At 39.7% G+C, this 16,330-nt stretch overlaps 1 protein-coding gene across 1 annotated transcript in view; it reads right to left on the bottom strand.

Moving 5' to 3' along the window:
• Nucleotides 1–16,330, bottom strand: part of LOC122792777 (atrial natriuretic peptide receptor 1-like) — a 1,260,614-nt gene that overhangs the window by 83,707 nt on the left and 1,160,577 nt on the right. The window contains exon 20 of the mRNA XM_044060347.1: nucleotides 954–1,041. Within this exon, the coding sequence (XP_043916282.1) occupies nucleotides 954–1,041 (88 nt within the window). The remainder of the gene's footprint in view (nucleotides 1–953; nucleotides 1,042–16,330) is intronic.

Below are 16,330 nucleotides of genomic sequence, written 5' to 3' on the forward strand. Positions count from 1 at the left end.
GCAAGAAAACTTCTTTTGCTACAGCAGACTTCAGTCTATGACAAACTGTAGTTTTGGTATCATCATCATCAGCAGCATGAAAAGGTACAGTCATGGTGGACTCCCTAGGGTTACTAATGTTACTAATGTCTGTCTCAACGGGGAAATGATATGGAGTTTCGTAAGAATGACCTGAAGCCATAGGTATGGTACAGTGCTTCAGACAGGATAGAGTTATAAACCAATTTGCTTTACATAAATGTAAGTGGTTTAAATAATAAAAAAAAGAAATGCACACAATACTTAACAAACTGCAAACCGGAGATGATAATTCTTCAGTAATAGCTGCAGACATTGTGATTTATAAGAATTAGCTTATTGTTTTATTTCATATCATTGCAGAATCCTATAAGAGAACATGAGTACACATTGCATTCAATTCTATTAGCCAAACAGAATGAAACTCAGAAAGAAGCCATACCAATGAAAGATGTGGTCTGAAAGTCTTCTTTAAAATTAATGTGGAACGTGGGCACGTTCTTTTTTCTGTAAGTGCTATAAGGCTTGTACTCTTCAATACTGGAGCAGTAAAAGTACAGGATTCAAAATGTTAGTCTCAAGGCTAGTTCCGTAAATCAATGTGGACTCCCCGATGCATGTACACTATCAGCTATCAGCTGTAGTCCTGTATCAGAACTTGCATACAACAGTTGGATCTGGCCTGCATCAGACATTATGATCATGTGCATCATCAAGGAGTCAGTTGTTAGTGTGCAGGCGTTACACACCCTGTTACACACACACTGTCTTTGTCTATCCCATTCTTCTATACATGCTGTGGCAACATCCATTTTTTATTTTGTACAACATAAGAATATGTGAAATTTTATTTTTCCAATATTTGTCTGTTAGTTTCATTACTGTCTAGCTGTATTTTAAAACGATTATATATAAACTTGTTTCGGTGAAATTACCTGAAAAATACAGTAGCACTGATGAAACTTTGAGCTGGTGATGGCTTTCCTTGCCTCAGGTCATCAGCTACTTGTCTTGGTAGCATACCTGTTTATTTCAATGAAAAAAAGGCATATATGTATATATACGCATATATATATATATATATATATATATATATATATATATATATATATATATATATATATATATATATATATATATATATATACAGAGAGAGAGAGTTTAACACATGCAACACTAATCTAATATATTCACATATGCATGCATGCAAAACATTCTAACAATAATTTATTGTCTTAAATTGCAGCTAATTATGTTCAGATATAAAATGATGTTAAAAAATGACAAATTGTCAAACTCTACACATGCTAAGTCATATATATACAAATATGACTTGTATATGTGGTAGAACACCTTCCAGTGAAAATGATAAGCAAGTTCTTATAATTTTGTATATTGAGAGATAAAATCAAGATTATCATGAATCATTTGTTGATAAATCACCTATTGAAATATTCTTTACTTTGACATAATATCTACCTAGAACTGACTTATTGCTGATTTGAAAACTAACTTGAACTTATTAACTCATTATCAACCACTGGTCATTACCTACCTGCACAGTCATTATATGGACTGCAAAGTCCCTTACTTGAGAAATGGTCTGAGGTAGAAGTCCAGAATAAAATGTTCTCAGATCTCTAGAGATGATCCGTTAATGTGTCTTTAGTCTATAATTCAGCAGCTTTCACTGAAGTGTCTCATAAAGTGGGTTTGCTGCAGGCAGACATTTTGTCCATGAATGCCTACTTGAGAATCCAGGTTAAGTATAGTGGGAGCTGCTCGTATGAGGACGTTAATGTAAGCAGGGTGTGGGGAAAGAGGGAGTCAATGGGACACGAGAAGTTAGATGAAGTCATCATCAGGCAGCAAAAGCAGTGAGAAGTGTGCTGAAAAGTGGGGAGGATATTTATGAAGAGGAGGAGAGAATGTTCTACCTCTTTTGCACTGGTATTTTTTGAAGGCAATGGCACTTTACAGCTTGGCAGTGCTCAAGCAACCAGCATTGGAGTCAGGTATTGGGGAGTGGTTCCTAGTGGAAGGTAAGAGATGTTTTTTAGTATGGAAGTGGAAAAGGATGGTAGTTTTTAGTTAATGCGTGTATGTGTTGGGGTGAATGGAAGGACTGTAGGATACTGTAGGCAGTATTTATGGTGGTCCGATCAGATACCTCTTAAAAATGCAGACTTTTGTTGGCTAGGATGGTGTGGATCTGTGATTCAGTGAGCATGAGGTTTCCCTTCCAGTGGAGCAGAGTGTCATTTGCCTGTTAGGAGTTCAATGAACAGACATCCTCTTGACAGGGGATCCTGGCTTGTCAGTGTGGCTTTGTGCTGGGGGATTGTTTGCTGGCTCATCAAGAAGGTGATAGGGTGAAGAGGGGTGACATCCATCAAGGTGGTGTTGGCGCATTTCAGTTAAAAAAAGGAACAAAGAGAGAAGGGAAAGCTTTACTGTTGGTTAGCAGGTAGCACAAAGCTAACTGCATGGGGAGCAGCCACTGGAATAAACTGATTGCCCCTCCCTGCTGGCTTGCAAGGAGGGGTGTGTAAGAAGCCTGATATTCATGCACACAATGGGGTGGGTATAGGGAAAAACAAAAAATGAAGCTGTGACAAGGTGAAGGAATTAGGTCCCTGGCGTAATGTACTGCTTAACCTGTCATTAATTGGAAGACCAGTAGGTGGTAAATTAGCTTCCCCATCCCAGCTGGTGAGGGTTTAGGCTGGTGAGGGGTCATGCAGCAAAAATCAATTAATCAATCAATCAATCAATCAATCAATCAATCAATCAATAAAATAAAAAAGAAAAATATTAAGAGAGAAAATGAAATTAGTAGCTTGACATGAGGGAAACAGGGCATGATCAGTGCAGGCATGAGGATTACTTTTTTGAAATCAAGTGACCTCAGCATGTCAGGCAAGTATAGCAGACATTAAGTAAAGTAAATACTTGGGTAATGTGAAGGACTAAATTGCTTTAGGTATCAGAAATACCAGGCAGTAACAATTGTAGAGGGCAGTTTAGGTGTAGGGATCTGGGTGGGATGCAATTAATGCACCCCTCTCACATGTTGAGATTTTGAAGATACACCCTAATTGTTTTCATGCTTTTGATGCATACTTAATACATTGGGAATTTATTTATTTATTAACATTTGCTTTTTATGAACGCCTGATTGTGTCAAGGAACCCATTTTCAGAAAATGCCTGGGGACAAAAGTTCCATATACATACACAGACAAAAAAATTACATTCTTATAAATTCTGCATTGTCATAAACTGTATATAACAGCTCTAGAGACAATTAAATACAGATTACAACAACATTTATATACATTCTGCATTACATTCAGTTTCAGTATGATATGAACAAAATTATGTACAGAGGTAGTGTACATAAGTTGCAGTGTAGTATGTAAATAAAAATTACTAACCTGTGTATGAGTTTTACATTCCATGATTAGTGAAAAACACTCATAAAGCATGAGATCCAAAGGGGAGAAATTATCATATTATAGTGAAGATACGCGAAAGATGTAGGTACTGTTAGAAGTATATGAAAGTTTATGGCAAAGGCAAATGAGTCTAGGGGCAGAAGATGGTGGTACTTATAATATTTTACAGTTGTCAATAGGCATATATTAAGGGAAAGTTATGTCATATTAGAGATACAGAGTAGGGTATTTTATATATAACCCTAAAATTCCCTTTCAGTTCCCTAAACCTAAAACTACCCCCCCCCCCCAAACCTAAGATCCCTGGTTACTCCATAAAACAAAAACTCCCTTCCTTTTCCCTAACTCCAAAACTCTCATCCTGCTCCATAACCCTAACATCCTCCTCCCACTCTCACTCCACAGCTGCTTCCTCAAACTCACATTGGAGTTCAAAAGTGAGCAGCGCTCCCTCCCCACAGCTGCTTACCTGAATGCATAGTCAGGTTTGAGCATGAGCAACAGCCTAGCTGCAATACAAGGTGCTCAAACATCTTGCCTCGAGATAGTGTGTTTTTGAATGTTTGGGACTTGAGCATCTCTAGTTAACCCATATATACAAGATAAGCACATTTAGTAATATGAATAGCACATATGAAATTAAATTAAATACTAAAAAGTACATAGCAGGTTATGGTAAAGGCAAATGACAGGAAAAGTAGAGATAAATTTGTAAATACTTTATGGTTGTCAAGGGAGACAAGTAGAATTATCTGCAAATTATGTAAGAGAAGCTTGTTGAGAAAGATGTATAAAGATTTTTAGTAAAGATATTAAAAAGAGAGGACCAGGAATAGACCCCTGTGGCAAACCAGTGCTGTACTGATAGGCTGAAGGCTTTAGATAAGTCTAACTATAAAGAAGGAACGTTTTTGCTTTCTCTCTAGCCTTAACGATGGTACATGATAATGTTATAAGGGTAGTGCTTGTTCTATGAGCTGATAAAAGCCATGCTGTGTTAAAGTCATAAGTTGTTCCTGCAGGAGATGAGGAAGCTGTTTGTGGATACATTTTCTAATAATTTATAAAGGAGAGATATGAGTGTATTAAATGATAATGAAGTTTTTTTCCATACAGTAAGAACATAGAATTCTTGTACAGAACTGCTTATTAAAAGGAAGCTGGGTAGGCAATGGAACAAATATGTGTATGAGCCATGTATGGAAATAAGATACAAAAGGAAAGCTGGTGGTGGAACGGAGAAGTCCAGGATGGCATCAAAAGTGGGAGATAGAAAAGATGGACCAGGCAAAGAAAGAATATTGGATGGCTAACAAAGAGGCCAGTTGCAGTAACAAAGAGCAAGAGATCAGAGGCACTCTACCAGCTTCTGGAAAGTGTCTTAGCAGATGGCACAAATAAACTCTAACAGGCTGCAAGACAAAGGCAGAACGATAAAGACAGGACATCAATGGAGATTTAAGGAGTACTTTCAGCAGCATCTGAATGAAGAAGACCCCACAAAAGCTGTACTGCTCCAGACACAGCCTATGATTAAAGAAGAGGAGCCCACCTTTTAAGAAGTAATAACAGTACTAAAGAAAACGAAATCAGGGAAAGAAGCAGACTCATAGGAGGTCATGGCAGATATGATCATGATTTTGGGTGACTTAGGGGAGAAACGGCTTTAGATGGCATCCATAATAGTATGAAGAGAGAAGTATATCCCTGACAACTGGAGAATAAGCATATTAGTTCCAGTGTACAAGACCAATGGGGACATTCAGAAGTGTGGATAGTATAGAGTATCAAACTCCTGTCACACTGCATGAAAGTTCTGGAAAGAATGACTGATAAATAAATATGCAGAGTAGTTGAATGTAAGATGGGAGATGAGCAGTTCGGATTCAGCTCAGGTTGCAGCACGACTGACCTGATGTTTTCAGTGAGACAGATAGCTGAGCAGAAGCAAGAGATGAGGAAAGATTTCAACCGTGCATTCCTGGAGCTGGAAAAAGCATATTACATTGTTCCAAAAAAACTGATTTGGGTAGTCCTGCAATGGGTCAGTGCCCTAGAAACAAATATAGAATTAATGCAGGCTATGAACAAGGACCCAATGAAGCAAGTGTGAACAGTGTTCAGGGAGTGAGTGTGCATCAGAGTTTAGCTCTGAGCTCACTGCTATTTATACTGTTGATGAACTACATTAGCAAACAAGGATGTCAGCAAATGACAGGGGGAATGGAATGCAAAACTGAAGGCCATGAGATGAAACTGAGTACAGAGAAGACAGTAATCCTGTCAGAAAATACAGGAAATCAGAAAAAAGCTGAAAATTGAGATACAGGGGAAAATAGTAGAAAAAGTTAACAGTTTCAACTATCTGGGAGGAGTGCTTCCCAGTTTTTCCCAGTTGTTTTGCGTTATTCCCTGGTAGGAGGTCTGAAGAGAAGATAGAATCAGAGGTGCTGCCACAGATGGATCGTGGTCAATTGGGGCCCTAGGCAGGGTGGTGGGTCAGGGCCCCCCGGCAGCCATTCAGTGTCCCATTACTTATCTATCCCTCCTCATTTACCACACACACTGTTCAAATCTGTCAGTGTCTGTACTTCTCTCACAATGAAAACAGACTTGGCATGAACAACAGTAAACTTCTTGAAACTGCATTGAAACCCAAACTCACTGAAAATGCATCTGGCCATTGATGGATTAAGTGTACCTTCAGGCTATTTTCAAACCATGGGCCTCCATCTCACATTTTTAGAAACATGTGTAAATCCTTGTGTACTTTGATTCACCTTCCAAAGTATATTAAATTATACTCCTTGCATAATTTATTTATTTTATTTTATATTTGTTGTCTGGGCTAGTCCAACTGGATGCATGTCCATTTTCAGTAGAGGCCCGGGGAGATAAGCTCCAAAATAAAAATAAATTATTAAAAAAAATTCATTTGACAGTTACAAAGGATAACTTTTAGCACATTGATACAGTTCTTTTCAATATGACAAAGTACAAATTAAAAACATATGACAAAAGGTTTAATTTCCTATTCCAATCTAGAGTAGGAAATATCATCTGGTTAATGCTCTTCCAAAGTAATTTATAGCTGATTACTTAGCGTGTATTTTTCATTTCAACAGATGTAAATAACTTGGTCTAAGAAGAGAAAGTAGAAAGAATGAAAAAGTGTAACAAACAAGTAAAGGTTAGTCGGGGTTACAACTAGGACATAGCCAGTGTTTTCTGAGGTATATCTTAATTTTCTGTCTGAAAATTGATAGGGAGGAAAGTGATGTAAGATCACTAGGAAGTAGATTTCAGTTTTTCCCAACTGTATTTGAGAAGAGAGAGTCCCCTGCCATGTTGTTGGATTTGGTTGTACAAACTAGTAGTTTATCAGATGAGCGTAAGGTGTTCAGATTTTTGTAGGGACAGATCAGGGAAGATAGTATTGGAGTCTTATGAGACTGGTAAAGGGTCTTATGGGCAATTGTAAGTTGGTTAAAAATTAGCTGATTCTGAAGGTCCAGCCAACCTAGCTGTGATAGATTCTGACAGTGATGGGTTCTGATGGGTTGTCCAGTGGCAAATCGGGCAATGTTATTGTAGGATTTAGCTAGTTTCAGGAGATTATGTTTAGACAGGTTAGTATAGCTAGGAGAGGCATAAAGAAGTGTAGGGATTAGGTGGGAGTGGGTGATAGTATTTCTGGCTAATGGAGTAAGGAATGGTTTAATCCTGTAGAAGGAGCCCATTTTTTTGTTGACAGTTTTTACTGTATTGTTTATATGAGTATCAAAGGAGAGGTGGTTGTCAATGGTTACTCCTAGGAGTTTGGTTGCTATATGAGGAGATATGAGTGTTCCATTTCTATATGTAATTGAGAAATTAATTTGGGTGGACTTACGGGTAGGAGTAAATAGTAGGAGCTTTGTTTTTTTAGGATTCAATAGGAGGCAATGTTGAAGAAACCATGTTTCAACTATACTAAATACTAATTGAGTTTTTGATTGCAGTTCAGATGAGGAACTGGCTGAGCAAATTATTGTCGAGTCGTCTGCATATTGTATACAAGTAGCATGTGGAATAGCTAGGTATAGATCATTGATGAAGATTGAGAAAAGGAGAGGACCTAGAATGGAGCCCTGTGGGATACCTAGAGTAACAGGCAGGTGGAAGGATACATGATTCTCCCAGAGAACTGCTTGCTACCTATTGCTGAGGTAGGAATTGAACCATTTTATGGCCTTTCCCTATTGCAAAGACTGCAAGACTTCTTATTGTGTTTTAAATTTAAAGTTTTAAACATTTTTTCACTAAGCCGTGAAACAAAATGTATGAATCAATAATGAAAAAACTACCCATTACAGAACATTTTAACAACAAGAGGTCACTCAAACTGTTGTCATTATAATCCACCAATGTCATTCACTATGCACAATCTCTGAAGAAGTGAAAGTCATTTGAATGAATCCACATTAAAGAGAACTATTACTTATATAAATGTTTCTGCTGGCCAACAACTTTGCATTTCAATGCTTCATCTACAAATGCAGTGCCTGCTGCCCTTGAAAAATAAATTGCCTCTGTTACATAAAAAAATGGTGTGCTAGTGGAATGCAATAGGGAATGGTCAGCAAACTGTCAACAGGCTCATAGTTTCTATGCATCACATCCAAAGGATGACATACTTTGGAGGGCAGCACACCCCTCCCCTCCAATGTTACACTACAGTGCCAGCAATTAATCTAGCTGGTGTGGGAATAGAGCCCACAGCCTTCTGCACCAAAAGCAAGTGTACTACCTGTTCCACCACTGACTATGAACTATGAAAAAAAATAAAATTTAAGGAGACCTGGCAGCTATTGTAGAGCTTTAAGGCAGTTGCCTATAAATAATTAAGGTTCAGGGTTTGAGTAAAGCCACCTAACTAGACAGTGCCCCTAACTGGGGCATTGCACACACACACACACACACACACACACACACACACACACACACACACACACACACACACACACACACACACACACACACACACACACACACACACACACACATATATCTTCTGTTCACTCAGTGTGGGGGGACACCGATTCATTGCTGTTTCTCTGCAATCTCCTTTGAAGATGGGGAACAGATAAATGAATTAAATGTTGCTAGTCAGAATACGCTATTGGGAAAGCTGAATGCTGCTTCTATTCTTGCTGTGTTTCCCTCTCAGGCAGATACTCAAAATTTTTCTTGCTGTATTTCCATTCTGTACCATTTCTCATATCTCCCACTGGGGAATGGATGAATGCTGCTACTATTCAAAATCTGCTGCTGGAATGCTGCTATTCTTGCTGTGTTTCTCTCCCACGTGGAAACTCAAAATTTCTCTCATTATATCTCTGTACTGATACTCAAATCACTCATGTGGACATTGTCCTAATGCTGGGATTTCTGGGTTGTCTCTGTCTCTACTGCTAATCTGACATGCCCCTACTTGTTGACATTGTGCATGGAGGTTTCTGGGGCTGTTTTGAAGGGGATAGTTATATGTAAGGGAATTTTTTACATGGAAGAGAGGATCCCCCCAGCTATGGGCCCTAAGCAACTGCCTAGGTCACCTAGTGCTGAATCTGTCTCTGGATGCTGTAGTCAACTAGTGCAGAGTGTTGGAATAGTGTATGACAGAAGAATGCTAAAGAACCTGAAAAGTAAGGTGTGCAAAACAGTATTGAGACCAGTGCTTCTGTATGGTACAGGCACCTGGCCGAGAAGGCAGAACAGTTGAGAAAGTTTGAGTTGCTCTAGAAGATGTGCCTGAGGTGTGTACACAAATGCACAGTGTAGGACAAATGAATAAATGAGGACATCAGAGTAAAAGACAAATTAACCCCAATGACAGAGATGGTAGAGGAGGAGAACATAATCCAGTGGTTCAGTCACATGTACAAGAAAGAAGAAGATGACTTGATGTACAAGACTTGAGAAAGACAGGGAGAAGGCAAGAGGAGATAAGACTGTACAACCAATAGAAGGACTGTGACAGTCAGAGCCAGATCAAGGTCATATGGGGCCCTAGGCAGGACACTGGACTGTGACCCCCTTCACATGACAAAACGACATTGCCATATCCCCCAAAATGTCTTAAATAAAATAAAATAAAATAAATAAACTAATTAATGAAGTAAAAGCCTCAAAGATGAATTTGAGTCTTGCAGAGAAATCTTGTTCACTGGTTTGTGCTTCGTCATGGAATAGTTTCTGTTTTCTTGTTCATCTTCCTTTAGCTGCATAAGTATGGTTGGTAGTCATCATTTCTTTGGCTTCCCTTTCATATCAAATTAAATGAATTTCTTATTTTTTGTCCATATTTAAGTAGCGAGCTATAAAGGGTATGGTCCAAGGATGTTCTTCTTTCACTTTTTATTTTCCACTTCCTAAGCAGGGCTTTTGCTCTTTAGCAAGTGTAAAATAAATAAATAAACAGAAAAAAGTGTTTAAGCACTTGGACTTCAGGCAGTTATTTTACATTAAGAAGGTTTGTAGTCTGCACTCTTGTGGGCAGAAGAGGGTAGATTCTGAGCTGGGAATTTCTGGTTAAAGGCTTACTGTACCTGCTTATTTGAACTGTTTCTTTCTGAAATTGATGTGCCTTGTTTGCTGTAACATAGATTAGATTCAGACCTGCTGAATCTAGCTTTGTTTGTATAACTTGAGCAGTAATCCAGGCCATCTTTTTTTTTGGAGAAGGTTCCCCTGAACCCTAGAGGCAGGAGTGTGCAGTTAGAAATTGTCTGATTGAAGACTGCTGGAACAGGGCACAGTTTTTAGCTTTTTTATTGGTTAATTGGTTAATTTGTTTAAATCAGTTTGCCCGTTTGTTACTGTTATATTAAAAAATGCACTTTATCCATCTGCTTTTACTGTATTTGTGTTTCTTCCTACTTTATTACTTTATTTTGCTTTTGCTGCCTTTTCTTAAAAGTACTTAATTGCATTTATTCTGCTGCATTTATTACTGCTTGTTAGTAGTCTGATTAAATTATAACTGTTATTCTAAGACTTTTGGTTTAAGTACTTGGGCTTCAGGCCAGTTGTTTTACATTAAGAAGGTTTGTGGTCTGCACTCTTGTGGTAAGACAGGTAACTTATATACTTCTAAGTTGGGAGTTGCTGATTGAAGGCTTAATGTCTGTTATTCTAAAAGTGTCTTAGTTTTGGTTTAAGCACTTGGGCTTCAGACCAGTTATTTTACATTAAGAAGGTTTGTGGTCTGCATTCTTGTGGAAAGAGAGGGTAGATTCTGCCCTTCTGAGCTGGGAATTTCTGGTTAAAGGCTTACTGTACCTGCTTATTTGAACTGTTTCTTTCTGAAATTGATGTGCCTTGTTTGCTGTAACATAGATTAGATTCAGACCTGCTGAATCTAGCTTTGTTTGTATAACTTGAGCAGTAATCCAGGCCATCTTTTTTTTTGGAGAAGGTTCCCCTGAACCCTAGAGGCAGGAGTGTGCAGTTAGAAATTGTCTGATTGAAGACTGCTGGAACAGGGCACAGTTTTTAGCTTTTTTATTGGTTAATTGGTTAATTTGTTTAAATCAGTTTGCCCGTTTGTTACTGTTATATTAAAAAATGCACTTTATCCATCTGCTTTTACTGTATTTGTGTTTCTTCCTACTTTATTATTTTATTTTGCTTTTGCTGCCTTTTCTTAAAAGTACTTAATTGCATTTATTCTGCTGCATTTATTACTGCTTGTTAGTAGTCTGATTAAATTATAACTGTTATTCTAAGACTTTTGGTTTAAGTACTTGGGCTTCAGGCCAGTTGTTTTACATTAAGAAGGTTTGTGGTCTGCACTCTTGTGGTAAGACAGGTAACTTATATATTTCTAAGTTGGGAGTTGCTGATTGAAGGCTTAATGTCTGTTATTCTAAAAGTGTCTTAGTTTTGGTTTAAGCACTTGGGCTTCAGACCAGTTATTTTACATTAAGAAGGTTTGTGGTCTGCATTCTTGTGGAAAGAGAGGGTAGATTCTGCCCTTCTGAGCTGGGAATTTCTGATTAAAGGCTTATTGTGGCTGCTTATTTGAACATTTTTTTCTGAAATTTGTGTGCCTTGTTTGCTGTAGCATAGACTAGATTCAGACCTGCTGAATCTAGCTTTGTATAACTTGAGCACTAATCCAGGCCATCTTTTTTTGGAGAAGGTTCCCCTGAACCCTAGAGGCAGGAGTGTGCAGTTAGAAATTATCTGATTGAAGACTGCTGGAACAGGGCACAGTTTTTAGCTTTTTTATTGGTTAATTGGTTAATTTGTTTAAACCAGTTTGCCCATTTGTTACTGTTATATTAAAAAAATGCACTTTATCCATCTGCTTTTACTGTATTTGTGTTTCTTCCTACTTTATTATTTTATTTTGCTTTTGCTGCCTTTTCTTAAAAGTACTTAATTGTATTTATTCTGCTGCATTTATTACTGCTTGTCAGTAGCCTGATTAAATTATAACTGTTATTCTAGGACTTTTGGTTTAAGCACTTGGGCTTCAGGCCAGTTATTTTACATTAAGAAGGTTTGTGGTCTGCACTCTTGTGGTAAGACAGGTAACTTATATACTTCTAAGTTGGGAGTTTTTTTGGAGAAGGCTCCCCTGCACCCTAGTGGCAGGAGTGTGCAGCTAGAACTTGTCTGATTGAAGACTGCTAGAATATGGCTCAGTTTTGAGCTTTTTTACTGGTTAATTAGTTAATTTGTTTAAATCAGTTTGCTCATTTGTTGCTGTTATATATATAAAAAAAAGTTATAGCTTGTTTTCCTGCCTTTCCTGTTACTAGAGTAGTCCAGATACAGGTTTGCTGTATTCAGGACTGTATTGTAATTTCTGAGTTCCCCAGACATTTCTGTGTTCAAGTGAAGCCTGTCAGCTTATCAGTGGGAGTGGTAAGCACTAGGTAGCCTATCTACCACAAGAGGAGTGGTTTCTAGCTCCCTTTCAACTTTCTGCTTTAAAAGCCCATGTTTGTATGGGTTTGCATGCCATGCAGTGCCACTAAGCTAGAGTAAACTATTACCAGTGCCAAAAAGTCTGCTCTTCAATTTTTCCATTAGATCTTGCTAGTTATCTTCTCTCTTGCATTTAACTAGCTTATTCACCTAGCACTTCATCTGGCTTCTTGTAGTAATTATTGTAGCACACATAAGTGCTAACAGCACTAAACATCCTATAAGTACTTAATAATAATGATCATCCCTCCTGGCATGTCTAAAAGTCAGTTCCTTGTGCTTTTTCCTATCCACCTGGTAAATTTGGACATTCTGAGGCAGTGTAGCAACTGCCTCATGTACACAGCCAACCCTCTCCTCTTGCCCCCCCCCCCCAACACTCAGACTTATGAGAGATGCACTTATATATCTAAACTGGAAGACATGCACTCTCCAGCCAAGACAGGAATAGCTGGACAAGAGGAGAATGTCAACACCTGCACCACACCACATGGAACACATAGCCCTCCAGAACACCCACCATCACAGCTCTCACATAAAAACACAAACCACACACCCACCTTCACAGAGACTCTCAATAGAAATCTACCCAAACAGCAGAGACCTCCAAATCAGAAACACACTCAACCACTACAACACAGCATAAATCACAAGACACATAGCTCACCTACACAGTGTGCTCCTTAACGTAAGCCCCTAAGGCAAAACAGCTTGCCCAATATACTAGTCATAGGTGACTCAATAGTGAGGCACACTGATGTCCCACTCTCTAGACTGAATAAGGAGAAGGTAACAGTCAGCTGTCTGTCAGGTGCCAGGATCCGACACATAACACATGCACTCAGGTCACTCCACAACATGTACAAGTATGACTCTGTCATTGTCCATGTGGGTGTGAATGACCTGAGATGCACCTCCCTGGACTACATGAAAAGAGACATAGAGGAGCTCTTGGATTATGTGGCCCAGGCAGGTATGACCCTAGCCCTGAGCAGCATCCTACCATCGCCCAGAATGATACCGCAGTGCAAGCAGAAAATGATTGACTTCAACAATTGTCTAAGTTTCTGGTGTCATTCAAAGGGGATCCTGTAACTGTCTGCTTGGGATGACATGATTGACAGACCTCGATGCTTTGCCAGAGATGGTCTGCATCTGTCACCCCTAGGTTTCCAGATACTGGCTAAGGCTCTTGCCACCCCTATAGTGCCTTTTTTAGGCAGTGTTCCAAAGACCAAATTACCACTGTAACAGCTATAAATAAATGCAGTCTGACGGTCATGCTACTCAATGCTAGAATTCTAAATCTCAAGATGCACTCACTTGACGTACTCCTCAAAATGAAGAACATCGACATTTGTGCTGTAACAAAGACCTGGTTTAAAGCAGCAGAAAGCAGCCCTGCACCACCAGGCTGTAATTCATTCCACACCTTTTGGCTCCAGAACATGGACCAAAGCTCCAAAGACAGTGGTGTCTCCATATTCATAAAGGATATGCACACCTCCAGACTAGTAGCCCAGCATAATGCATCTAAGGTACTTCAGGTACAACTAACAGTGAGTAAGATGGCGATTCAGTTTGTAGCCTGCTACAGGTCCCCAACCATCTCCCAAGACTCTCATTCCATGTTCCAAACCACCCTTGAAACTATTAGGGTCCAACCCAACACTCTCATACTGAGTGACTTCAACTACTCTTCCATCAGCTGAGAAAACTACTCATGCACCAATACACTTGCCCAACACTTCCTGGAACCCATTAATTCCAATGCACTGAACCAGCTCATTCTTACTCCCACTAGAGGAAGCAACATCCTTGACCTGGTTATTACTAACATGGACAACTGTTGCTCAACACCAATAGTCACTTCCTCCCTGGTTAGATCTGACCACAAGCTAATTACCATGGAAATCCACATCTCACCCACACCACCAGCAAAGGTAACCACCATGAAAAACTTCTCCAAAGCTGACTTTGGGCTCCTAAAAACAGACGTGGCTAACTTTACAGCACCCATGCAAATGGAAAATAGGTGCATGACTGCCGAATCATACACCAATGCACTGTAAGAACACGTACATAAATGCATGGAACTAGCCATACCCAACAGAATCAAGATGCTCTCCTCCAAAAAAAGGAAGCCATAATGGTGGTTCCCTGCCATTAGCAAACTCTACAACAGAAGGAAGAAGCTGTTGCAGAAAAAAGTGAAGTCCCAAGACTGGAAAAACTCCCTTATTAGCCTCAACAAAAAGTTGAGAAACCTTATCAAAACCTCTAAAGCTAGCTATGAAGGCAGAATTGTGGCAGACACTAAAAACAACCAAAAAGCCTTCTACAGTTATATCAAGAATCTCCACAGCAATACCCAGATTTGCTCTGAGTTACTGCACAATGGTACCTCCTATACTGAACCAACAGATATTGCCAACATACTGGCGGACAGATTCATTGCCAACTTTACCCCTCTTCCCCCCCACTAAAGGACCACTCACAATACCAGAAGAATGCTAGGCACCCAGCATTACTGCAGCACAGGTTAAAGCTGCATTATCCAAGGCCAAGAATACAACTTCCATGGGGCCCAACAATATCCCTGGCTGTGTTCTACATGAACTACAAAGTGAACTGGCAACACACCGGTGTGCCCTGTTCAATCACAGCCTCACCACAGGCTTTGTCCCTACATAATGGCACACTGCTAAAGTCATCCCTTTCCATAAAGGAGGAGTGACTACAGACCCTGGTAATTATTGCCCCATTAGCCTGACAAGTCTGATATGTAAGGCTATGGAGCGCATCATCATGGGCCTAATTAACAAGGATATAGGGAATCTCCAGACTCTGGATCCCACGCAATTTGGTTTTGCGGAGCATAGATCACACCTGCTCAACCTGGTTGACTTCTTTGAGTCAGTCACCAGAGCAGTGGATGAGGGCAAGGCAGTTCATATAGCCTACCTCGATCTGACTAAGGCCTTTGATACCATTCCCCACTCAGGAATTACTGATAGACTCACCAAACTGGGCATCAACCCCTATATCACTAGATGGGTTGCAAATTGGCTCACAGATAGAACCCACAGTGTGAAAGTAGCAGACTCCAAGTCAGACTGCTGACCAGTCATGAGTGGAGTCCCACAGGGATTGGTCCTGGGTCCTCTCCTGCTTGGCATCTGCTTCTCAGAAGTCTAAACCAACACAGTGGGACTCTGGCTGACCAAGTTCGCAGACGACTGCAAGCTGGGAGCAATTATTAACTCTCCAAGTGATGTAGACATTGTACCAAAAGGCCTCACTGAGACCAATGACTGGTATCGAAACCATGGCCTTAAGCTTAATGCCAAAAAATGCATCATCATCCCCTTTGAGAAAAACTTAGTTCCCACTAATTACCACATTGATGGGAGCCCACTGAACACTGAAGGCATTATAAGAGATCTGGGGACACAGGTTGACAGCAACCTCTCTTTTGACCACCACATTGCCACTGTGGTCAGAAAGTCGTTCTATGTGGCACATCTCATTACCAAGGGTTTTGCATTCAGGAAGAAAGAGGTCATCATCTTTCTCTACTCTTTCCTCATTAGACCAATCACTGAGTATAATGCCCCATTTGGCATGTACCTCACTAGACACCTGCAACAGCTGGTAAGGCCACAAAAGTACCTCATGAAGAGGATCCTAGACCTTAAACAAATGCCCTACATGGCAAGACTCACAAATCCCCAGCTTTTCTCTGTCTCATATCATCTATTAAGAGGCGATCTCTGCTTGACTTACAAAGCCATGTCTGACCCAGCCCTGTTAGAAATGTTACACTTAAAGAAATCCCAATCCCTCCGCACCACATGCTCCAAGGGCCTCAACCTC

This window comes from Protopterus annectens, chromosome 2.part0 (genome assembly GCF_019279795.1).
Source record: "Protopterus annectens isolate FY-2018-M chromosome 2.part0, PAN1.0, whole genome shotgun sequence".
Taxonomy (NCBI): domain Eukaryota; kingdom Metazoa; phylum Chordata; order Ceratodontiformes; family Protopteridae; genus Protopterus; species Protopterus annectens.